The 27,310-nt window shown below is 36.4% G+C and overlaps 1 protein-coding gene across 4 annotated transcripts in view; it reads right to left on the bottom strand.

The window, feature by feature from the left end:
* The window catches only part of CSMD3 (CUB and Sushi multiple domains 3), a 737,988-nt gene that overhangs the window by 164,916 nt on the left and 545,762 nt on the right, over nt 1–27,310 (bottom strand). For all 4 annotated transcript variants that reach the window (XM_086609528.1, XM_086609527.1, XM_086609526.1 and 1 more), the window contains one exon: nt 18,495–18,611. In XM_086609528.1, coding sequence (XP_086465654.1) covers nt 18,495–18,611 — 117 coding nt within the window. The remainder of the gene's footprint in view (nt 1–18,494; nt 18,612–27,310) is intronic.

The following is a 27,310-nucleotide window of genomic DNA, read 5'->3' on the forward strand; positions in this document are numbered from 1 at the left end:
ATAAAGTTGCAGAAATTAGTTACTCTCTTTTAATTCATATTAGTTGCTCTGCATTTGTCAAAGTGGTATGAGTGGAATGGCTTTATAATCCTGAGTGACTAGTGGAAATTGTCTTCATCTACAGTCAAAATATTAGAATTTACAATACTAAAAGTGTGATCCGTGAACAAAGCTGGGTGATTTACATTTTTGAGGTTCAGTATTATCATCACACCACTCATTTGGTCTGTATTTTCTAGCGCACTTCCCATTCCAGTTCAGAGCCTGACCTTTTAAATTGCCATCAACATCACTAAATGCTAAAATTTAGACATCTCCTTCACCCATGAGACGAAAAGAAAATTTATTCTCCTTGGATACAACATAAAGATGCTAAATCTTAGCATGAGCTAAGATTTCTCAGATCTGGTTTTGGACAGTATGACAGGAAATAAAATCACCAGAGAAATCAGATTGAAAAATCTCACTGATATTATGACACAATATTAGGTTGCAATTACACCAAAGGTTTAAGATATAAATGCCCCTTAAAAAACCCCCAACAAACCAAACCAAATCACCAAAAGCTCACAAAAGGAGTATTTTGAGTTTCCAAAAGTCCAAATAGAAGCATCCAAAACATCTGATAACCTTAGTGATGCATACATGCAAGATATTGATGACGTAGCGACAGATGCTATGGAAGACTCAAGGCATAGCCCTTACCCTTACAGTTACAAGAAAACTGAACTATCGTATGTGTTAAAGTACGCATGGGTGTCGGAGAAGTTCTCTGGCTGCTGCGTGGGCTAAATGAGAAGCACCTGTGGCTCGTTAAAACAGGTGCTGTGAATTACCCTGGGAAGCTGGAAGCCACATGACCTGTGGCTGGTTAAAGGTGGGGCATTTCCCTCTTGGGTATCGGAGGTGTTAGAGCAGTGGCTGAAGCTCTCTTGTAATATCCAAAAGCCTTCTGACTGTGATGCGTCATGATAGCAACGACCCTTTGTTGCAATACAGTGTGATGAGGATACCTTCAGTTTGTGACATCTGGTGACCCTGATGTGATTTGTTGGGACATGAGCTGTCTGGACTGCAGGGTGAAGTGCGGTACAGAAGAAGCCCAGCATAGCTTGAGAGCAGTGAAGAAGCTCTGATTTCAACTGGTATCAGAAGGTATGTGCGCTCACGTGGGGCTCAAGGGACAGAATTTGAATTGAAAAAATGGGACAGAGCTTTGTAAAGGAAAGCCAGGCTTTTGCCACCCTCAAGTCTGTGACAATGGCTGCCGGAGCCAATATAAGTGATGAGGATTTTTATAAATTACTGGATTGGGCATCAGAGCAGGAAGGCCTAGTGAATCTTAGCACAGTCTTTAGCCTTGAGCTCTGGAAAAAGCTGGGGGACAAGTTACTCCTGGAGGCTGTATTTAAACATAAGGGCCTAACTGATCTGCTGTGTACATGGGGGGCCCTGGATGACATAATATAAAAAGGGGTGGTAGAAGAAAATGAACTATCAAACTATGAATCTGCGGGTGAAGGTTTTGAAGGAGATTATGAGCTACCCGAAAGAGATAGCGTGGACAGTGTATCTGTCCTATCTTCGCTGTGCTCAGACATTGAGAAAGTTGCAGGGACTCTGCCCCTCCCTGCAGGAAGAGTTGAAGCGTCCCCCACCCTTTGCCCCAACAGCCCCCCCTTCTTCCATCTTGCCTACGGCTCTGCCACTTGAGCAAATATTCCTGGCAAATTCGTATCCCGCAGTGTCCAGCTATCCAGCACAGGTGCAAACAGCGCAGCCAATAATGTTACGGCAGGTTATGACGCTATTACAAGGAGTGTCCCAGCAACTGGTAGTAGTAATGCAAATATTGCAGCAGGCCATAACCCTTTCTGCAGTAAGAGAGGTTATGGGAGAGACCTCTAAAGTGAGTGACGGCTTAGCTGAGAAGTTACGGCCTGTGCCCAAGCCAAGAAAAAGGTTGCAGAAATCTGCCTGTTTAATAGAGCCGGACTCCCTGAGAGCGTATGTACCCCCCACAGCGCAGCTAAAAGCGGCAGAAAAATTTACTCCACCTACAGTTCAGCCGTGTAATCCAGTACGTTTTTGGGATGAGGTTAAGATGAAAGCAATAGAGGTTGAGGACTGGGACCTGGCTGAAACACTGGGGACACCAGTCAATAAGGAACCATCTGTAACAGAAATGGGGGGGAGGGCCAAGCGTATTCCCCATGGAACTGGCCCTCCCGGGCTCTAAGCAGCCCAATCAACATTTGGGCTGGTCATGGAAAGTAATACAAGATATGCAGAAGGCGGTGGCTCGTTACGGACCAAATTCCCCAGCAGTGGCACAATTGCTATGATTATTAAATTTAGAGATATTGGTGCCATATGATTTTCAACATTTAGCCCAAGTTATGTTCCAGCCAGTGCAACACTCCATCTTTATGAACATTTGGAGGCAGATGGCTGATCATCGGGTACTGCAGAACATGCAGTTGCCCCAAGGTGACCCGTGCTACGCCATAGGTACAGATGTGTTAATGGGAACGGGTCAGGTTTTTAGTAACCCGGCAGTTCAAGCGCAGTGGCATCCCCAGATTCTTAAGCAAGCTAAGCAAATAGGGATGCAGGCATTAATGCGCGCGGCAGAAATGGCAGAGCCTAAGGCGAAGTACTCTACAATTAAACAAGGGGTCAGAGAACCTTTCCTGCAATTCGTGGAAAGGTTACAAGGGGTGATAGAAAAACAAGTACTGGACAGCAGATTACGGGCCCTGTTAACAAAACAGCTGGCAAAGGATAACGCCAACCCCAATTGCCAGAGAATTAGTGAAACATTGCTGGGGAACCCCTCTTCAGAAGAGATGGTTATTGCGTGTGCTAAAGTCGGGTCTGTAGAACATAAAATGACTGCACTGGCCACCGCCCTAACTGCCTCACATATTAAGAAGAAGAGGTGTTACAAATGTGGAAAAATAGGTCACATTGCTAAACAATGCAGGTCAAAGGTTTATGCTAACGGCCGGCCAAATCGTGGAAATAACAAAAGAAGAACAAAGAGACGTGCGCCTTACAGTCCCGACAAACCCTTTGCAGGAGCATTGCGGCACCCGCAGGCCAATCCGGCAATAAATCATCAGGAAAAGCAGCCAGAACGGCTGGGATGGATGTATCCATCGCCACCAGAGCAATGGATATATCCACCGCCGACATGATACAATCAAAAGTAAAGAAAGATTCCCCCATGGTTCCATTTCAAGGATGTTCGACGGGTGGCAACTGAACATGGAGTCAGAATGATAGAGCCCCTAAGGTTATTGGGTCTTTCAAAACAAAAAAAGGGGGAATTGTCGGAGAAGTTCTCTGGCTGCTGTGTGGGCTAAATGAGAAGCACCTGTGGCTTGTTAAAACAAGTGCTGTGAATTACCCTGGGAAGCTGGAAGCCACGTGACCTGTGGCTGGTTAAAGGTGGGGCACTTCCCCCTGGAAGTGGGGCATTTCCCTTCTGGATATTGGAGAGGTTAGAGCAGTGGCTGAAGCTCTCTCGTAATATCCAAAAGCCTTCTGACTGAGATACGTCGTGATAGCAACGACCCTTTGTTGCAATACAGTGCGATGAGGATACCTTCAGTTTGTGACACATTGGGACTATTTTGAAAAGCTAAGAATATTTGCATTTTAGGAATAATTAACTAACTAAATAAACTCAAATCCAAAAGTTAAGTACCTGTAAAGTTCATTACTATGAGTCTAACTTTGAGAAAGAGCTTTGCCAAGCAAAGGCAAAAAAATATTCCCCTAAAAGAAAAAAAGGAAAGAGAAACACAGAAAAGTCATACTATAGTAACAGAAGACATTTGTGTTTCTCTTCCACATTAACATATTAATTCTGACTGATCTGATTTCAACAGGGTGATATAAACTCACTCAAGAGGAACTTTCAAAGATTTATCACCAGTCCTGTCTAACCAAGGAGGTCCCAGTTGGCTGGAGGTTAGCAAATGTGAGACTCATCTACACCAAGGGCCAGAAGGAGGATCCAGTGAATTACAGGCTTGTCAGTCTGACCTGAGCGCTGAGGAAGGTTATGGCACAATTGCCCTGAGTGCCATTACACAGCACATACAGGGCAACCAGATAATAAGCCCAGTCGGCATGGCTTTTTGAAAGGCAAGTCCTGCTTGACTAGCTCCTTTTATGACAAGGTGACCCACTTAGTAGATGAGGAAAAGGATGTGGATGTCATTTACCTGGACTTCAGTAAAGCCTTTGAAACTTCTTCCCACAGCATTCTCCTAGAGAAACTGGCTACTCATGACTTAGATGGGTGTACACTTCACCAGATGACAAACTGGCTGGATGGCCAAGCCCAAAGAGTTGTGGTGAATGGAGTTGGCACTTGGTCACAAGTAGTGTTTCCCAGGGGTCAGTATTGGGGTCATTTCTGTTTAATACTTTTCTCAGAGGTCTGGATGAAAGAATTGAGTGCACCTGCAGTAAGTTTGCAGATGACACCAAGTTTGGAAGAAGTGTTGATCTGCTTCAGGGTAGGAAGGCTTTATAGAGGGATTTGGACATGCTGGATAAGTGTCAAGTCCTGCACTTGGGTCACAACTACAGGCTTGGGAAAAGTGGCTGGAAAGAGGCCTGGAGGAAAAGGGCCCAGGGAGTCTTGGTCGACAGTGACCTGAATATGAGCCAGAAGCGTGCCCAGGTGGCCAAGAAGGCCAACAGCATCCTGGCTTGTATCAGAAAGGGAAGTGATTGGCCCACTGTACTTGGAACTGCTGAGGCCGCACCTCAAATACTGTGTTTGGTTTGGGGCCCCTCACTACGAGAAAGACATGGAGGTACTGATGTGTGTCCAGAGAAGAGCAACAAAGCTGGTCAAGGGTCTAGAGGACAAATTTTATGAAGATCATATGAGGGGACAGGGGTTGTTTAGCATGAAGAAAAGGAGGCTCAAGGAAGACCTTTTCCCTCTCTACAACTCCTGAAAAGAGGCTGTAGCGAGGTGGGTGTTGGTATCTTCCTGAGTAGCAAGTGATAGGAAGAGAACAAATGGCCTCAAGTTGTGCCAGGGGAGGTTTAGATTTGATATGAGGAAAAATTTCTTCATTGAAAGGGTTGTCAAGCATTGGAATAGGCTGCCCAGAGAAGTAGTTGAGTCACCATCCCTGGAGGTATTTAAAAGATGGGTAGATGTGGCACTTAGGGACATGGTTTAGTGGTAGACTTGGCAATGTTAGGTTAATAGTTGGATTTGATGATCTTAAGGGTCTTTTCCAACTTAAATGATTCCATGATTCTATGAAAAAGACGAGAGAAGTGGATCAGTAGTGTAAGATTGTAAATAAAAATAAGCATGCTTATCTTAGAGGTATATTAAACTAATTTAAGGTTTTAATTATGTTTTGATCTTTAAAATGAATTTAAAATTAAATATTTAATTGGACATGACATACAAAATGAAGACACGAACAACTTCTTAAAATAGTTTCCTGTAAATTACCAGACCAAAATTAAATTACCATTACTTATACCAAATAACCACAAAAGAAATATTATTACAAGATCTACCCTCTCTATACAACACAGTATGAGTCTCAACATTTTTAATAATTCTTAATAGTATATGCCAGTATTTTGAAGACTTTTATTATCCTCTTGACACCACCACTGAAAGTATAGACAAGAAGGTACAGCCAAAACAGTTTGCTCAAGGATCCACAGCCCTTTATAGAGACTGGGAAAGGGAAAAAGGAGAAAGAAAGCAGGAGGAACAGATGGATTGGAGAAATAACAGTTTGACTTGGTGATTCAATAATGAAAAGAAGCCTCATAAAAAAACATTTTCATAAAACTCTATTTCTGATTGACTGTGATAACTTCTGAGCAGTACGAGTTGATGTTCACCATCACATATATTTAAAAATGACAGGTCTACGCAGACCTCAAGTATTAAAGCAAAAAGCAGAGATGTCCATCCAATCTTACACATAATATGTACACTGCTAGAATGGAATTTGGGCTGTGACCGTCACAAGAGAACCACACCACTCTGTGACATGTAATCCCACATATATTTACACAGCAGGGTGGACAATGTAGCAGATAGAAATAGGCAGTGATAGTCTAAGACTTCTGTTCTATGACATACATGTAACTTCACACTCACACCGGCAAAGACACCAGCTCCTCTGGTCAAGCTGTGACTGGTACCATACACGCAGGGCAACCAAATACTTGCACCAAATGCTTGACATATCTGAGTCTTGCCTGGCAGCATCCTGATGCCTACACATACCATTTCCACCTTAGGGTAACTGTTTCATAAGGTTCAGCTGTGCTTTTTTCTTCTTTTCTGCACATAGTGGACTAATTTTATCTGTTAGACCTGGACAGATGTGGTGCAGGTGTCTTTTATTTGGGCGGTGTTCCTGGGTAGGTCTCACCCCATGACAATAGCAAAGTTTGTGTTTGTCTTTTTCTTCCCAGTGCATCCAAAACTCATATAGTCAGTTAGAGCTTGGCAAGTCTCATTAGCTGAGTGTTGCTTTCAGGGAGGCTTTACCCTTTGACAACATGCATACATATGCACATGTATATATACCACACATATGTATATACACTACTTTTCCTGTTCTTCCCATCGCTTCTTCTGCTATTTATCCTTTGTAATCACTGAATGTTGGTGGTCTTCCATTCTACTACCTAACTGACATACCCCAGGTGGAACCTATGAGGAACAATAGGACCACCATCCTTCACTGGCTTTGCACACCTGCCACCAAAACAGAAATTCAACAGCTTCTCTACATAGCAACTCAAAGTGATTTCCTCTCACCAAAGTCATAATTTGACCGTCTTTTAATGTCTTCTCAAAATACATTTCAAATTCTAAACTCTTATAGAATGGGTATTTTTGCCACAAAATGTGTGCAAGATTCTGCTTCCAAGGTTTTTTTTTCTTGGAGGATTAAATCATATTTTCCCAAAATTTGTTGATGTTAACAGAGTAGATGCAGTTTAGCTCTATCCTAACTTTTAACTGAAGTATTTCTTTTTAAATGACTATAAATAAATAATTGGACACAAACAGTAAACAGCTGAAAATCCCAACCTTTCTTCAGTAAAATAGAGTGCTCAGAGATTCTGTTTTAAGAGTGCGGAATAATCACCCGTTTCTGCAGTCAAGAAGCAAAGTTTAGTGATTTCAAACACTTATTTGTTTTCTAAACAAAGGTAATGACAGGGAAATCACTGAGAGAAATCCTGAATCTTTGAAGATTGTATCTGTGTACACAGTGGTGAACACAAATATCTGAGTCAATACGGATAAGCTTAAATGAGAGAGGAATGGTTTATATCCAAAGGAATATAATAAAGACAAACGGTGAAAAGTGGATTATAATTACATGAGCAGAGCCTAATACTGAAAAGTTTCATAAAAAGAAGACTTCTGTAAAATTATTTTTTGCAGTTCCTTGATCCTAGCCTGATCCAAACAAAGTCCTTCCCTGAAATGTAGCAGAATACTTCTAGATGGAAACTTGGCAATGGTCAAAACGTCTCTTCACAGATTCCCTGGCCAGATTTCTCTGTGTTTTACTGCCAGCCAGCAAACTTCTGTATCAGAGAGTAGGTACCTAGAGATTTCTCCGTTGTTCTGTTAAGATGACTTTCCTATTGATTTTTGCAATTGCAAAGGCAGGAGAATGAAGGAAAAAAAAAAAGAACTAAGAGAAAAAAATGCCTGGTCCAATGGTCTGTGTCTACTGGTTACTGAAAATACATTTAAATTCAAAACTTTTCAGGTGATTTAAATGAAAACTAAAGATATTTATGAATAGCTAAAAAATTACAACTATTCATTCCTTTTATGAAGTCACAAAGAGTTATTTCCAGAACTTAGAATCTGAGTTATAAAGTCAAATCTACCAATCGCCCCAGTAGAATACCATTTGCTTAGATGAAATCTAGACTGGTTTGTAGGTCTGGTATGATTTGCATTTTTCATAATTTTGTATAGCCCATTAATTAAAGACCTAGATGAAGTACATATGTAGAGTTTTAGACTTTCTTTAGCATGAGGGACATTGAAGCCTCATTCACTTCTATAATCTGAGAAGTGCACCCTATCAGACAAACTATAACTTGCTCTAAAAAGCACTGATAGCATTTCCAGTTTCCTGAGATTTATGTAGTCATATATACAAAACTAACGCCTCTAGAAAAATCAAAATGTAAGAGCTCCTTTTTCTTCCATCAGGAAAGACTGATACAACTATTTTCCTTGATTATTTTGTTATCTGTAATTAATAGAATCATAGAGTGGTTTAGATTGGAAGGTATCTAAAAGATCATCTAGCTCCAATAACCCTGCCATGCACAGGAACACCTTCCACTAGATCAGGTTGCTCAAAGCTGCATCTAACCTGGCCTTCACCATCTCTAGGGACGGGGCATCCTCAACTGCTCTTGGCAACCTGTTCCACTGCCTCATCATCTTCAGAGTAAAGAATTTCTTCCTTATAGCTACTCAAAATCTACCTTCTTTAAATTTAAAGCCACTACTCCTTGTCCTATCACTACATGCCCTTGTCAAAAGTCACTCTCCAGCTTTCTTGCAGGCTCCTTTTAGGTACTGGAAGGCTGCTATACGGTGTCCCTGAAGCCTTCTTTCTCCAGACTGAACAAACCCAACCTTCTCAGCCTGTCTTCATTGGAGAGGTGATCCAGCCCTCAGATCATATTAGTGGCCCTCCTCTGGATTCATTCCAACAGGCTGATGTCCTTAAGTCACGATCGTCAGAGCTGAATACAGTACTCCAGATGGGAGTGTCTAACAAGACCAGAGCAGAGGGGCAGAATCACCTCCCTCGACCTGCTGGCCACGCTTCTTTTGATGCAGCCCAGGATACAGCTGGCTTTCTGGGCAGCTGGCACGCATTGCCGGCTCATGTTGAGCTTCTCATCAACCATAACCCCCAAGAAGTTCTCCTCAGGGCCACACTCAATCCATTCTCTATTCAGCCTGTACTTGTCCTTGGGTTTGCCCTGACCCATGTGTAGGACCTTGCACTTAGACTTTTTGAACTTCACAAGGTTTTCACTGGCCCACCTCTCCAGCCCATCAAGGTCCCTCTGGATGGCATCCCTTCCCTCCAGCATGTCCACAACACCACATAGCTTGGTGTTGTCAGTAAACTTGCTGAGGGCGCACTCAATCCCACTGTCCATGTCACCAACAAAGATGTTAAACAGCGCTGGTGCTAATACTGACCCCTGAGGAACGCCACTCATCACTGGCCTCCACTTAGACATTGGGCCATTGACAGCAACTCTTTGAGTGCAACCATCTAGTCAATTCCTTATGGATTGGGTGGTCCATCCATCAAACCCATGTCTTTCCAATTTATAGACAAGGATGTTGTGTGGGACAGTGTCAAATGCTCTCCACAAGCCCAGGTAGACGATATCAGTTCATCTTCCCTTATCCATCAATGCTGTAACCCTGTCATAGAAGACCACCAAATTTGTCAGGCAGGATTTTCCCTTAGTGAAGCCATGTTTGCTGACAGCAATCATCTGTCTGTTCTGCACATATCTTAGCATAGTTGCCAGGAGGATCTGTTCCATGATCTTGGTGGACGCAGAGGTGAGACTGACTGGCCTGTAGTTCCCTGGGTCTTCTTTTTTTCCCTTTTTAAAAATGAGGACTATATTTCCCTTTTTCCAGTCAGTGGGAACTTCACCGGAATGCCACAACTTTGAAAATATCATGATTTAGCAGCTTCATTTGCCAGTTCCCTCAGGACTTGCGGATGCGTCTCATTAGGTCTCATGGACTTGTGTACCTTCAGGTTCCTTAGACCATCTTGAACCTGATCTTCTCCTACAGTGATGGTTCTTCATTCTCCCAGTCTCTGCCTTCTGTGATTTTGGCAGTGCAACTAGAGCACTTGCCAGTGAAGACTGAAGCAAAAACGTCATTGACTACAGCGTTCTCCACATCATGTCTAAATAGGTCTCCCATTTCCTTCTGAAGAGGGCCCATATTTCCCTAGTCCTCCGTTTATCACTGACATATCTATAGAAGCTTTCCTTGTTGCCCTTGATGTCCCTGGCCAGATATAATTCCATCAGGGCTTTAGCTTTCCTAACCTGATCCCCGGTTGCTCGGACAATTTCTCTGTGTTCCTCCCAGGCAACTTGTCCTTGTTTCCACCCTCTGTAGGCTTCCTTTTTGTGCTTGAGTTTGTCCAGGAGCTCCTTGTTCATCCATGCAGGCTTCCTGGTATTTTTGCTGACTTCCTCCTTGTTGGGATGCACTGCTCCTGAGCTTGGAGGAGATGATCCTTGAATATTATCCAGCTTTCTGGGGCCCCTCTTCTCTCCAGGGCTTCATCCCATTGTACTCTACCAGGTAGATCCCTGAAGAGGTCAAAGTCTTCTTGCCAGAAGTCCAGTGTAGTGAGCTTCCTATGGTACCTCATCTCTGTCCTAAGGATCTTGAACTCCACCATTTCATAGTCACTGCAGCCAAGGTTTCCCTTGAGCTTCACATTCCCCACGAGCCTCTCCTTGTTGGTGAGAATAAGGTCCAGCACAGCACGTCTCCTCCTTGGTTCCTCTGTCACTTGGAGAAGAAAGTTGTCATCAATGCATTCCAGGAACCTCCTGGAGTACTTATGCCCTGCTGTGTTGTACCTCCAACAGATATCAGGGTGGTTGAAGTCACTCAGGAGGACCAGGGCTTGTGAACATGAGGCTGCTCCTATCTGTCTACAGAGGACCTCATCTACTTGATCTTCCTGGTCAGGTGGCCCGTAGCAGACCCTCAGTACAATGTCACCTGTTCCTGTCTTCCCTTTAATCCTGACCCATAAGCTCTCGGTCAGCTCCTCACCCATCCCCAGGTAGAGCAGAACCTAGGAATTCATTCCTAGGATTGAAGAGCAGAACTATCCATTTCTACAGCCCAGCTAATCCTTGAAGAGTGAGGCTCTCTAGAGAGAGCATACCTGCTATCTGCCTGTCTTCATATATGGCTTGTTGAATTCTGAGGTGGACTATGTCCTTGTTCCAACAGAAGGAACAAGGAAGGCTCTCTTCTCATCTAGCGCAAACATTTGTTTTCAGGGGACCAGGATTCTCCTCAATCTCAGAAGTCTACTGGTCAAAAGTAAGCTATTTTGCACCACCTAATCAATCCTACGCTGGCCAGGCTTGAAGAATGAGAAAGCAGTTTTTTTCACTCATACAGAGATTAAGAGTAAAAATGACACCATAATTATTGATAGAACTTTAAGTTAAAAGGACCTAAACAACAATGATGCAGCTTTTGCTATTGTGCTGCTGAAGTACTTCAATCCTGTCCTAAGAAGCGAACTTAAAAAAAGCCCAGAATTGTTTACAAAATCTGTCACCACCCAGTCTCCTCCTCAGGATAGGAACATGTATTGGAAAGCACGTAAGTGACAAATGTAATGTAGTCTGTCCTCTGTCATTTAGAATCAGCAACCCAGACTAATTTCAGCTATTTTAATAACAGCCTTTTCTGTGAACAAGGTTTGATAATTAAGTATTTGGAACAGCTGGAGTCACACTGCTCATAAAAAAAGAAACACCAAAATCTTTATAAGTATTTCATCAAGTCATTGGCATTATAGTCAAATTACTTTACTTGTGAAACCACGAATTTCTTCGAAGACCACAGTTGTGGTCTTATGATCATTCCACTTTGTTATTAGGCTATTAAAAAGACAGCTCTACTGTTGCCATATATTTAGAGTCAAACTCAATAGCTTAAGCTATTTAGTAGTCTGTATTAAACTGGCCATTATTATACTCAAAACATCATTAACATTTGAGCCAAAACTAATCATTTTTATTGAAAAAATATAAAAGTAGCATTGAAAAAGTGACTTCAAGTCATATTAAGCAACTAAAATAGTACATCTCTTCAAATTTTATTTCAAAAATACATTGAATAGTTTGATCTCCTTTAAAATCACCCTATCGTGACTTTTTCATTGGCATCTGCTCACTTGGCAAGCATGTTAAGTGCTGAACCAATGAATGAAATACTCCCCAGCTGTGAGTAAAACCTGCCAGTCCTTCCTCTCACAAACCTCAGAGATTCATAGATAAGAGGAAAGTGATGTGAAATGACCTTCTGACACTTCTTTAAGTTATATAGTCAGCATCTGAATGACACAAACTTTGCCTTGAACAAGAAAAGCAAACCAGAAGCTGACAGTTATACAACTAATGCTCACTTCTGTTCTCACAAAATCTTAGACTGCAATCTCCAGCTATTTTATGGAGAGCAGGTAGCGCAGCAATACGTGTGTACTTAATAGTATGGTAAAAAGTTTGTTCATTATCTACCAGATATCTTCAATATACAATATATACTACTAACCTATTCATATCTGAATTAAATAGTTAGTATTATTGCTCTATGTGTATGTATAATGAAAAATAAAAGCCTTTGGCAAAACCTTGTTAAAACTTGCAAAATATTATTCAAAGAAAGACATTTCTACATCAATGTCAAAATAATTTCCCGGTTTGCATATGTAACCTATATTCTTCATTTTATACCAAACTCTGAAAATATTTATATTTTAAGTAGCACTTTAAGGTACATTTCTCATATATTCTGGAAAAGAAAATACTTAATACTTGCTAAAAAAAAAATAAAAAAATGTTTCCAGCTTATAACTAATCCTGCCTTTCATTTTCTTTTTGCAGATGCCAACATAAATTCATTATGCATTCACTGTGCAGACAGGCTGTAGGCCATGGCTTCCTGTTTTTGTAGAATATCTAGTATAATGCAGTCCATCACCTGAAATTCTTCTTGAGTATGTGATCTAACAACATTTAAACAATAGAAATGTTATTGTCTAATATATGCTTAACAGTAAGATACAGATTTTGTCCACCTCTAGTGTTAGATTTGAAAGATTTGAGGATGAGGAATCACTAAGTAAAGTTTGAATTTGAATGATCCAAGCTCAAGCCTCTAAATGGCTGCTAACTGAAATGTATCTGAAATTGCCAGCCTTACCATATACTCACAAAATAAAATCATGAAGCTATCTGTGTGTGTGCAGTGTGACTATTGGATGGATGTAGATTACACTAGCAGCAACGTATTCTAATTCATTTAACCTGTGGTAGCTCCCAGAACAAACGTGACAAAATGAGGCTGTGCTGTTTCTTTTACATACATAGAATTTATCTCCCTCCAAAAACTGCAGATAGTTGTTTTAGATGGGATGAATCATGCCATGGGAATATGTCTCTCTGTTGATTACGGCAAGCATCTGAATGCCTTAGACTAGATATCCAACCTCCATAGTTAGGTACCTAACTAAACCAAGAGGAAACGTATCTCACCAAAGGATTCAACTACATGTATACATACTTATTTGCTTTGCATGCAAGCCAAAAACATATATGCACATAAATCAGCAATGTTTAAGGCAGCTTTTCAAGACAAGATATATTCACAGATTTAGAGCATCCCCATTTGGTTTATACACATTAAAATACAAATCATATCTTCGCATCTGACTTCAAAGGTCCAGATCTTTCTCTTATGGATGATGTTTGTTGTGTTGTTTTGTTTTGTTTTTCCATTAGGCTTTTTATATCCATTAATTGTGCAGAAGATAGATTATAAGTTTTCTTATGTTTCTTGCTCACCACTTGCACATTCTTTTCTTGCTTAAATGCATACAATACAATGAACCAGAATCTATCCATTTTTATTGTATTTATTATAAAGCTATACGTTATTCTTACTTTAAGGAAGCAATGAACCATGCCTTAAACATGCATTGTACATTTCAAACAATTTATTTTTTATATTTAATCAAAATAATAGTGGAAAATAAATTCATATTCAGCCATTCAATGCACGTTGAATGCAGATTGAGAATATTTAATTCCCATTGTGGTGGGAAGGTATAGCATTTGTTCCTAGCACAATGTACACAGCTTACATATTATTCTGGCTCTAGGCAACCTGACTCCCTTCTTATTCCCCTTCAGTGTTCTTCATTAACTCTCAAAATTAACTTGACAAAAGAGTCAAATGGAAAGATATGTACCTGCCACAGTTAAGTCCACTCAGAATTTTCAAAACTAAATAGTATTCTGGTAATGAGGTAAATTAACATAAAGCAACATTTACACCAATGTTACAAATGTTTCCTTTTCATGCTGATAGTATATCATTAAAAAAAAAAAAAAAAACACACAAGACTACTTTGCCAATTGTATATCTGATTGCAAATTACTTGAATTAGACTTATCACCTCTGGGATGAAAACCACTTCTGTGTCTGCCTGATACCCCTTGTACAATGATGTCTCGTTTCTGGCCAGAGTTTCTAAATTCTATCACAGATAACACTGCTGTTTATGTACTTTCAAATGAAGCCTAGTAAGCTGGCTGGAGAAAACTGCAGAAAAGAACCTCTATACACTTTTAAATGCTGAATTTCTGAAGCTCAGTTTTCAGAATTTACTAAACATCATTCTACTGTTTTCAAATGCAAGAACAAGACCCTTTGAAAATCTTGCATTAACAGAATGACGTTAAAAAGAGAAATAACAAGAAAACAGAGCTGAAAGAATGCCAAGAAAAAAGGAAAAGGAACATGAACTATCTGTCATTTATTGGTTTTACTCATAGAACAAATTATTGTTAATAACAAATACTTGTACGTATATCCTCAGTATTGCATTATGTTCACTCTATACTTCAGAAAACTGAGAAAATAAATCAGAAAACTGAAGTACAATACTCCTAATTGAACTAGTTGTCATGCTCAACTAAATTGAATTTAATTAAATTTCTGGATTAAGTCTTTTAATCTTTTAAAAATACTTTCAGTTTTTATACGAAGTGTCCTGTGATACAGTCAATTTTTTCTGTCTTTATGCCAAATTCTTGTAAGCACAGACGCAAAAAGTAGAAGTACTTTTTGTCCTAAAAAATGTAGTTTTATGATTACGTATCTTTCAAAATGCATAAATAAATAATGGTCATTTTTCTTGGAAATCACGTGGTTTTGAAGTCATTCTCTTTTTGGTAAGAAAAGGTGGGCTGACTTATATTTTATGAAGTAGATGGTACAAGCCGGATGATTGTCCCTCCTGAAATTAGTGTCTTGAGCCTTTATATGGTTGGGCATACAAGCATTTGGAACAGTTTATGTGATTTCACTCTATTTTTCTGACAAGTAATAATTGTTTGGACAATGCAGTCCTACTGACTTTGAAGTAGTTACTTGTATGAAAAAAGAGTAGGAAAAAAATAAGGTTCCTGGGTATTGTAGCATTTTGATATTTCAAATCATCTTCTATCATCTCATCTCCTATTTGGGAAAGTATTGTTTAATTCAATAATTGCTTAGTTCATGGTTAAAAATATTAAAGTTAGATATTCTGCCAGACATTTCCATCCATTTTAATTTAAGATGGAGAGTTAAATCAATACATGTCTGCTGTATTTCTATAATGGAAGTAAGACGTACACAACAGTGATGATGGATTCAAGTTATTAAAAGCAAATGTTTAACACAGTTAAGTGTTATCATAAATGCCATTTGGTTCTTATTCTCTCTTGATGTGATGTTGTCATTTGGGACATTCTGCTACTTATGATCTATCCTTGCCTATCTTTTTTTCTTTCCAAATGTAAACTGACTTTGAAATTAAATCAAACAGTACTGAAATAACTTGAGTGTGACACGGCTTTTAAGCTAACAGCTCTAGATGCAGGGAGCTGTCTAACAGAAAACACGTGTTGATGACATTATTTACTCAACGCGTGTCTTCACTGGCAGAATAAAATTTGTACATGTACCTTCCAGTATTTGCAAAAAATTATTCTTTCAATGATCTTCTTCTTCCTAATAGTAAAAATAATAATAATACCACCAACAACCCCCTGCTGTTTGGCTCTATTTGTTTCTTCTCTCTGTCACTTATTTAAAATAATTCAGGGCTTTCTCACAACACAGAAATTCAAGAAACAACACAAGGAAAAGCTGAAAATGGTATAACTGTATGATGAAAGATGTCTTTGAACACAAGCCAATTATTCACGAATTGAAGAGAATAGTGGATTTTAACTTCCCTGTTAATTAAGCAAACTGGGCCTACCTTCATTGCCAAAATTCGAAGAAATCTTATCCCAAAATGTCATGTTTATCAATAAAGTGTTTGTCATTTTTTAAATATTATATCTTGCTGTAAATATAAGGCATAAATATAGCTTTATATTTATGTAAATATATATGTAAATATAAATATACAGTCTCCATGGAAACTAGACATTTTCCCAATTATATACATGGTTTTTAGCTTTTTCTTAGGAAAAAAGAGCTCTGATTTAAATTTCATATTTTTGATAGTCACTGAAAATCGATACTTAATTTTCTGATAGCATAGAAAGTAAGTCATAAACCACACTTACATACCTTACTGCATATGTTCAGTCTATCCTTTTGCTCTAACCGACAGGAAAGCCATTTGCTGTGGCAAGTTGCTATAAAATTTATTTTGCTCTTAAAAACATTAATTTAAATAGAAGCAGAGATGGCATTGTTATGCAGAGTAGGGCATACAAATTACTTCATGTGCATCAGGAAAACAAAATAAAATCTTAAACATCTGCATTTTAATTGTAACCAGTGTTGGATTTCAGTGTTGAACAATTAATGATCATTACACCATTTTAAAATATCAGTGGGAGAGTGTCAAAAAAGATGAGTTTCCCATGTTTACAAAAGATTTTGCCTGTGGCATACTGTGTGCTTTTGTGAATCATTTATCTTCTAGCTTAAACTTGTCATGGTATGAAATATTGCAACTGTGATTCTGTACGACAGAATAATGAAACATCGAAAAAAAGTGCACACCGCAATGACTTTTCCACAGAATTTTTAGCTTGAGAACCTGAACAGCTACACATGAAGTAGCTTTTCTTTTTACTCCATCAAAAACTAATCCAGGCCAGTGAGTTCGCTTCTACGCACTGAATATGCTATTCCATTGTTTGTGGTTTTTTCTATATTGACCTGGTTTTATCTTCTTTTTTCTTTTTTTTTTTAACTGTGCTCTATTACAAAATCAGATACTGTATTACATGCCAAGGTAGTTCCTGAAGAGGTTCCATTCAGCAAATATTTGAATGCTGTATTTCACATTGAAAGTTGAAGCTATATGGAAGATTATGGAAGAAGAATTTTTGCTATTTTCTTTAGAAAAATTACTTTAATTTTATCTTATGTCACCACCATTGCTGGAGTATCTCTTCATTCTCCAAAAAGCTTGTTTGAACTCTTTGTTGTTGTGAACGATCTCTGACAAATCTACATGTCATGAGGCAAACTAGCGAGTGAAATCAAGATGAAATCTAGTGTGTCTTTATCCACAAAGGCCAGCATTTTTCGGGCATCATCTTGTCAGTGAATGATCCCTACACAATCCATATCAAGCACTGCAAGCAAAGGCTCTTTTCTTAATGGAATGTCTTCTATAAGGACCCAAAATCACAAAATTACAGGTAATAATTTCCTAAATCTGATCTTAAAGAGCTCAGCATTAAAAATTTATGAATATATTATGATGAGACAGAGATGAAAGCTATTAGAAAAAAACACATTAATTACACAAATCTTTTAAATTTCAGACAGAGACAATTACCCTGAGTGTAGAAAACTTAAGTTAAATAGATTGCCAAAATTACTTTGACTTTCTTAATGGTTATTACTGGAATAATTTTAGTAATGATACATTAGAGAAAGAGCATGGGTCAGAAAAAAAAATATTAATAACTTTAAAAAAACCCCAACAAAATAAAATACAAAAAATGACCACTGTATAATTCAATCAAAAATAGTAGGATGGGAGAGAAGTTTTGATGGAGGATCTGAGAATCTACAAAAACCAGACAGACGCAGGCTGCTTTGATTTCATTCCTCAGGAAAGACTATACCACTGCCTGATGATGGAGAAAAGCTAAGGATTATGAGACTGATATTACCTCAGGAAAGACTATACCACTGCCTGATGATGGAGAAAAGCTAAGGATTATGAGACTGATATTACCATATATCTAAGAGAAACATTTCTTCCTTTGCTTATGTGTACTTAACTGGAGCTACACTACTCTTTCTAGACCCTTGGCGCATGATCTTCGGTGAAAAGAACTGGTACCATTCATGTATTCCAAGTTATATGTTGGTAGTCACAGTGAGACAAAAATAAATGAACAGTAATTTCAAAAGATAATGGTAAAGATAAACATTTGAGAAAAAAGTACACACAAAAAATGATGAAAAGTATAAACAGAAACACCAGCTTAAACCAGCTTTTTCACATTAAGATGTTTAATATAAAAGCAATCATCGAAATCATCCAGAATTGTTGAAAGTATCCAAGCAACAAAAAGATATGAGTGAGACCAGATCTACTTACCAAATTCCTTAGGAACAGTGATAGAGTAAACGCAGTTGTGACCAACACTATAATTCTTGGGGTAATTTGGTGATAATACAGTGCCTTCAGAACCTGTTGACCGGCTTCCACAGGGTGCTAGAAAGTGAAGATAATCAGTTTTCAATAACATAATATCAGAAAAAAATCAGTTTTAAGCTATTTGTTGCATGTTGATATATGTTGTTACAGTGAATTTTATTACACTTCTACACTGGATTAAATTTGTATATTCAGTGAAGGACTAAGTATGTGCAACTTTCTCATATATCAAAAGACAACTGATGACACTCTGCAGTTTTCCAGATTAATTATTGTTTTTCTTTACCATTTATCAACCATCTTGATAAAATAATGATGCACTTTATACACAGTATGCTGTTATTCACAGCATACAAAGCTATTATTCATTCATATGATGCTTTAAACTCTGATGAAAGCATAGACTATGCAGCCCTTCCGCACACTAGTAAATTCTTACTCGTGCCAATCGACTCATAATTCAAAATAATGTATAGAACTACTGAAACAAGAAAGTCAGTATTCCTTGATTGAACACGATGTACCACTTATTTATATCTCAATCACATATAACACCATATATATAAAGTTATGAGCAAACACTTTTCTTTATCACACAAACATCATGTTTATTCTACCATTAACGGCTATAATACTTGACAAAATGACAGATAAACAACACTTTATTTACTATGACAAAGTATTTTTCCTAAGGTTAACAACAGAAGTTAGCATTTGGCATTATTCAAAACTGTCAAGCAAGAAAAAGTGCTTTTTCTTCTTTTAGTTCATCAGATGTTCAGGTGTGTTTATATGAAAAAGTCGTGTTAGTGTTTTCCTATGTCTATTACTTGCTTCTCACACAAACTTTGCAATTTAGTAGTTTAATCTATTGTCAAGATTATGGCATGTGTTTAGAATACTACTTCTAACCACTTCAGACTATAAAACATTTTTTAATGCGTTTAATGTTGACATACTTATTTAACATTTCTCCTGTTAAGACATAGGTGACTTTCTAAAACAAGTACTACTCAATGTTTCATTTTCTAGATACAAAAACATCCTTTTGTTTGTGGTATGCTCTCAAAACATTAATATCTTCTGAATTACATTGTAGAAGAAAAATATCATTTTCTTACTAAGATTTACTTGATAAATGCAAGCTATTTATCAGTGTAGCCACAAACCATGTGTTTTAAGAGTACTTTTAGTTAATTCATACAAAATGGATGGTAGAATATATCATGAAGAGGACACATCTTTTAATGCCAGCAACTTAAGGCCCTGTCTCTGACCATGGATTTCTGCAATTTGCATTAACAAAGGTTCCTTTCAGCATGGTGTAGCTGCAGAGTTTAACTGACTGTGTACATGAAATGGGAGCAGGTGGTACTTACTGCCCCAGTCTGCACACAGAATTTGTAAATGATTTAATGGGCTAGTGTGAAAGTCATAGTATGACAAAAAAAGTGTCTTGACTTTTGGTTGTATATGAGTGTGGTAGATGGGGCACGTGTACTAGAGATTAGCAAATCAGTCAGGACATAGTCTTGGCGATGCCCTGTACAGCTTTATTGGTAGGCACCCGCCCTGAGATACGGAGTAAGCACTAAGACTACCATATTTACAGGGAATATTGTTCTCTATGGCAAAAAGAATAATCTCAGCATCTTCCCTCAATCCATCGTCATGTGAAATATAAGAAATCAATGCTTTCACGCAAAAATGTATTTAGATAATAGAATCATTGGTACTTTTTGCCTAGAAGCAATAGCCTCGACTGAGCCTCACATTCAGGGCTTTATTTGTCTTCAGTTATTTGAAAAACACAAACTAGAAACTCTTCACTAGCTGAATGCTGTAAATATTTTTGATGAAAATATATTTTCTTACCAGCTTGTAAGTACTCAGGATTTTCTATTCCAGATTTTGAATGAAACAGAAGAGAATATGGAAGAACATAAGCAACAAAAGCACTAAACCTAGAGAAATAAGATGGCCAAAAAAAACTTATAACTTCTACATAACCCCATTTCCTTCTTTATTATTTGAGTTACTACAACAAAGACCAATAATATTGTCCCACTCCAGCACTCATATCATTATTATACTTCCCTAATCAGCAGATATACAATAACGTGCAAATTCAGAGTAAAATTATGATTCCACTGAAGTCAATGTCATTGACAGCAAAAGGTCAGAATTTGACCCTTAATTTTTAATAAAACTTGAAGTAATACCACACAATAGCAACACTTTAAGTTAATAGTACTCAGCATATAGTGGAACATTACTTACAAAGTCCAGATTTTTTATACCCTTATTCTTTTTTATTCCTGTAAGTTATACAGTTAAGCAAGGTATTTGTGATTTTACAAAACTACTAGTATGCTTTAAACAGAAAATAATAATAATAATAATAATAATAATAATAATAATAATAATAATAATAATAATAATAATAATAATAATAATAATAATAATTTCTTTTAAATAAATACATTTTTCCATAAATGAATTTAACTTAACATACCTAATTTTTCAAACAAATACAAATAAAATTTACTGCAAATTTTACAAATTTTTTTTAGTGAAGTGTCTTACACTACAAGTTATTGATATTAATAGTTATGTATCTAAAATCAACAGTGATTTTGAGTTATATATTTACTCAATATTCAACGCTGTTGATTTTGTGTTGATGTTGGAACACTATAAAATTGATAACATACTGTAAAATCAAAATGATGCCACTGGGACATTTTTTTAAAGCTAGGAAAACAGAGAAATTAATCATGTTTCTGTCATATAGAAGAATTTAAGAAAGATAGTACACTTTAAAGTGTTCTTGTTCTCTGAGCTAGAATTATTATTTAACTATGTATATGTCTAGTCAAACTATTTCACAATATTTGAAAGGCAGTATTATCACAGCTGGTATAAAAATAATCACACAATTTCATTGACAAATGCACATAGATTTCTAAAAGTAATTACATCTAGCAACTTTTGCAAATTTTAAAAAATTATATCCAATATAATTTAGCACCTTGAAAAATCTGAGTTTTCATTAATACTAAAGTCTAATTACAACAACTTCAATGTCTATAAAAGGTGAAGATAATGTCATTTTCTTTTTATAACTGATATCAATTAAAATGTGTATATGACACATTTTATGAAACATCTTAATATTTATCCCACACATTGAATCCCATGAAAGCAACATACTTCTGCACTGATTACCTAGTGGGCACGTGTCTGGTCACATAATAGGACAAGAGACACAGCACGAGGCTGGAAGTAGGATTTCCAGCAGGGCTCCTTTTAAGCGCAGAGTCTCTCAGAAGAGCTGCCTGCAGCCTACACTACAACGTACTCAGTACAGACTGGACTTAGAGATGAACTCTTTGTCATTCTGACATACGTAAAGTTTAATTTGCAACAACAGCAATATACATACATTGACTATTTTGTAGTAATTTCTTTCATGTGTTGTTCTCATTCTGGACTTTTTCACTCTTCCCTTTCTGAGTTTACCTTTTCCCTTATGGCCTCTGCCATTTTTTACAACTGCTGCTATAATGCCTCTATCCTCACACATTCCTGGGTCTCAAAAACAAATAGTACAAAGGAAAGCTGAATAAACATGTAAGCACACAGTTGATCTTTGCAATCTGAGAAAATGTTTAACTTCATAAATCATTCAGTGGTAAATCATTTAGTTCTTAGAGCAGCAAGGCTGTCCTCCAAGATACTTCTGACTGTATCAGGAAGAACAAAGACGCTTATTTGATATTTTAGTAAACTCATAGAGTTCACTGACTACATTTCCTCTCTTATCTTCTGGGAAGTGCTTACTCTAAAATGCCAGAATTTTCAGGAAGAGGAGATTCTACCTCAACTATCACTAACATTACTATTTAGAAATCGAAGATGGATTCAGGGACATGAAACCATAGCTACAGTGAATTAAAAACACTAATTTGATACAAAAATAAAACATACTTTTGCCACTGGAAAATACATAGTATCGAGTTGTTTGGTTGGATATAATAATTCCACTACCATAACGCTACGCATTGACTTTCACTTATGCTTATTTCAGCTATGTAGGTCTCATTGCTTTTGCATCAGTTTTACAGTGCAGTGATGTATTTCATTTCCTAACAACTACAAAGTTAAAAACTAAAAGGTTGTGAAAATCAACATGTCTAATTATTATGCTGTGCATTAAAAGGTCTACCTACAGTAAAAATTCTAACAGACTCATCACAACTACAAATGTAAACTGTGCTATTGAACAACAACAACAACAAAACAAAAGCAACAAATATTGAACATCATTTCCCTTGGAATGAAAAAAATCCTGCAGAATAAAACAAACCAAAAGACAAATTATATTGTCTAATGTAATTCTCCAATAGTATTCTGGTATTTTTTAGTAATATGTTCTTAGACTCTGAATCACTGTATCATTTTTTTGTATTTATTTCTGCTTTAGTTCATTTGCTGACATATAAAAATACTACTCAGGATGCTGTCCTTGTCCTACTTTCCAGGATGTCCTGCAACTTCCCTGGGCAACTTGTTCCAGTTCCTCACCACCCTCAGAGTGAAAAATTTCTTCCTTAGACCTAATCTAAATCTGCCCTCTTTCAGTCTAAAGCCATTGGTATCTTGTCTTGTAAAATATTGCTCCCTCCAACCCTTGAAAACACCCTATCATAAAAACAATGAAGTATCATGCGCTCTGTATCTTAAATGGTTAAGCTTTTTTATCTGTAAGATTACCCATCTTGATCATTAATATTCATGCACCTTTGTGAAAGAGCTAAATTCTACCTTTTTATGGCAATGCATTAGTAAATAAAGAATACAATATAAAATGCATTACCATCAGCAGTGACACCTTTTCTCACATTTCAGCATACACTAGTTGTAAAAGAAACGCAGATGATCATCACAGAGAGGCAAAAATAACACAGCAGAACCATGGATATCTGCAATCTACACCTAATTCCTGCTATAAAGTAAAATTTTCTATAGCTCTAGCAAAACACTACAGAGTTAAAAGTCCTTGCCATGTGCTTATTGCTCATATATTTTCCATCATGCTTTTGCAGTTTAATGAAGAAAAGAACTCACAGCAAAATCTTCAGTAAAGCAACTGTGAAGAATGGACTGCATGAGTATGCTAATCAATCTCAAATCTCTTCATCTTGTGGAGAAATGAATTTTTTTGCTATGAAATATTTTTTCCGTAGCTTGAAGCTTTTAATTCCTACTACTTCTTTCAGATTACCTACTTTCTAGCTCCTACAGCTAAGATCTAATAGTATTTAATTGTAATTGCAGATTTAATTGCCATATTCCACCATTCATTTTTAAGCACCATTCCTCAGTGGAGTCAATGGAGAATACTGCTTAAAAATGAATGGCACAATAGGGCTTTATGTCATGCAGATAAATTCGATTACACAGCTATAAATACAATAAAAAATGAAGAATAACAGTGTATAAACTCTGCAAGAGGAGGAAAAATATGCCTTGAAGAACTGCTAATGGGACTTTTATCTAACGGGCAAGTGTTTCAAAATCCAGGCTAGGATACCTAATAGTTCATCTAAATGAGGAAGTTAAGAAAAATAATTTTTTGTGACATGATGTATGTTTTTAGAATTTAATATATTTAATTAATTAAATATATATTAATATCATTAATATTAATATATTAAATTAATTTAATATATTAAATCAATTGCTGTTTTTCCTAGTCTAATACAATACAATGTCACTCTTTTTATCTTTTTTAATCCAAATGATGAGATTTTCAGTGGTAATGATTTCTTGTAGTGGTTAAGTAACAAGAAAACAAATATAGTAACTGATATATGACCACCAGGAAATAAAATAATTTTTAAAAGTGCAAAGAAAATCTTAACAGATTTTTTTTACTTTTAACACGTAGACAAATTTCTTCTGAGCTTCCACATAACAGATACTTTTATTGTGGATATCAGTCTGCAAATGTGAGCGTGATGAAATACCTAAAACTGTTTTGAGAATACAGTGAATATGGCAAAGATAATTTGATATATAAATATATGTTTTAGTTGTTGTTTGGAAATAAAGAAATATATTGGAAATAAAAAGACAACAACAAATACATATATACAGAGAGTGCACCAGTACACAGCTGGAAAGCAATACCAGAGAAAACAATATCATAAAGAATATGGCAGCTTTCCAAACTGTCGTCTCTTCAGTCTTCACAACACAGTTTCATTAGGGCAACCAAAATTAATTTAAAAAATGAGACAGAAGCTCAGGCCAATATATGTTAATAGTATTTGAAAGTGGTTAGTTGAAACCAGCAGAAGCTGGCAAAATCCCCCCAGGAACTGACAAACTTAGCAAAGCAGGGTCTGAATCATTAACAGAAACTGAAGAAATTATTATTTTATAAAAAAAAAAACCCACAAAAAATACCAACATAGAAATATTAAGTAGCAAGTTAAAAAAATAGCAAATGTAGAAATGCAAAATCAAAAGTAATAGATATTGCAGAAAAACTTAATAATCAAATATCGATTGTGAGTTTCAATACAACATTGCTGTAGACAGACACCTCTAAGCTAGGCTGTCATGTTCTAGACATAGGAGGTAACACTTCTGCTCCATTCAAAAGTGGTAAAGTCTCAGCAGGAATATCACATCAAGTTTTTGGCATTTAAAAAAAAAAAAAAGGTTCTACTATGATTTAGAAGGAAATTTTAAAACAATCAGTTTTGTTTAGACTCCAAAAGAAAAAAATGAGACCATAGGAAGACTGGCCACTTTTTTGAAGATGTGGTAGATTAATGCAAATATTAAAAAAATTATTTTTTCTCTCCATCCATAAATGATAGGACAAGAAATAACTGCCAACAATTTTAGTAAAATCAATTAATTTTAGATATTCTCATAATTACTTTTGGGAAGTTATTGATTTTTTTTTGTGATTCCTGGAAGAATAAGACATATAAATATCTGTCATAATGGGTTAAGTATATCAAAGCAAACAAGAGACAGTAGATAATTGGTTATCTATCTACCCATATTAATTGACTGCAGTATGAGAAAGGGGTACATTCCATTTTCTTGGTGCTGGTAATATTAAAATCACAAACTGAATTGTTATAGAATGATAGGTTGTTTTATTTTTTCTAGAAGAGGAAGGATGGTATTTAATGTCGAAAGCCAAAACACAGAAAGAAAAAAAGGTTATGAATAAAAAAGTACAAAATTGGAGAACCTTCATTGCCAAAAGGCAATTCTTCCAAAATTAATAAACGATCACAAACTTGAACTATAAAACATGTGGAAGTTTTTTGAAGGATGTATAATCAAGAAAATATGTCTTCTAAGGAGAGAACCACAGAACTCAAATCTATATAGTTCAGCAGAGAAAGACAATTTGATACATTCTAAGGGGGACATTTCAAGAAGATAGTATCTCTTTCTTTTCAGTAAAAAAAAGCAAAAGAAAGTTTAGCAGAAGCTAAACATAACTTTCAGCTTGTGCTTTTGTAGTTATTTTGTACCTAAAGTATATACAAATATATACAATGCAGTTAATCACACAAATTATTTTGATGTAGATTTATTCAATAGTTCATCAACTTTTACCTCCATACCCAACAAAAGGAAAAACAAATCCAAATAACTGTGTCTTCAGTTTCTATTCCTTGAAGTCTTTAAAACAAAATTAATGTCTTTCTGAAGGTATGAGAAACAGATTTTATACAGTTTAATATGATATGCTTTTACATTCAGGGGAAAAAAATACAAAGAGAAATTGTTTCAGCCTAACTTTAGAAACAATGTTTGCTTTCATTTTAATGTTAGTGATAATTAAATTTCAATTATATTCCTTTTTTCCTTAGGAACTGTGGTGTACACAATTTAAAAAGCTCTATATAGTTTTCTTAAGTACTGAAATAATGTGTTGCTTAAAATTGTCTATTTGCAAAATTATTGCTTCATTATTTCATTTTCCTGTATTTTTCTGAACAAATGCAATTAGCTGGAAATTAGACATGTTTCTCTTTCTGTCCCAGCAGAGTTAATCCATGTCCATTGCAGATGGGGAGTAGAATGCAGAAACATAGAAGCAAAATCTTGTGCTCCTTTTAAAATTGTCAAAGTACTAGAGAGAAAATTTAAAAAAACCTTGAAAAATTAAAATCTCACATTTTATAACTGAAAGTCTTATTCTATGCAGTGTTTCCATTCCTAAATGTCAGGGTAGACCTAAAAATCAGGAAATATTCATTATCAAAGTCTGTGATATATAGATGTCAAAATATCTAGTACTTAAGCATAATCAGATATTTAGTAAGCATGTTTAATGTATTAATTTATTGATAAAACTAAAAAAATAACCTAATTGAAATTAGGTGTCTTGTTAAATCCCTATTTAACTGACGCATTAGCAAATTTTGACTATAAAATAGCTAAATTGCAGGCAACTATTAATCTTAATTCTTCTTTCTTTCTACTAATAATGCAACAAATAGCTTTCTGTAAGAAAAATAATTCCACAGGTAGCAGTGCTATAAATTAATTTCCAGTGTGGTATAGTTTTCTATACTCTTAAGGGATGTTTAATGCACTAATTTTTATTTCATAACTTTTGAAGCAAGGGTATGCAGCTCATGAAGGCCCCACTGAGTGATTACATTGCCTTTCTGCAATAGGCAAACACTTTTCTTAATGTTACTTGCCTCTGG

The sequence above is a fragment of the Tauraco erythrolophus genome, chromosome 3 (assembly GCF_009769465.1).
Source record: "Tauraco erythrolophus isolate bTauEry1 chromosome 3, bTauEry1.pri, whole genome shotgun sequence".
NCBI classification, from domain to species: Eukaryota; Metazoa; Chordata; class Aves; order Musophagiformes; family Musophagidae; genus Tauraco; species Tauraco erythrolophus.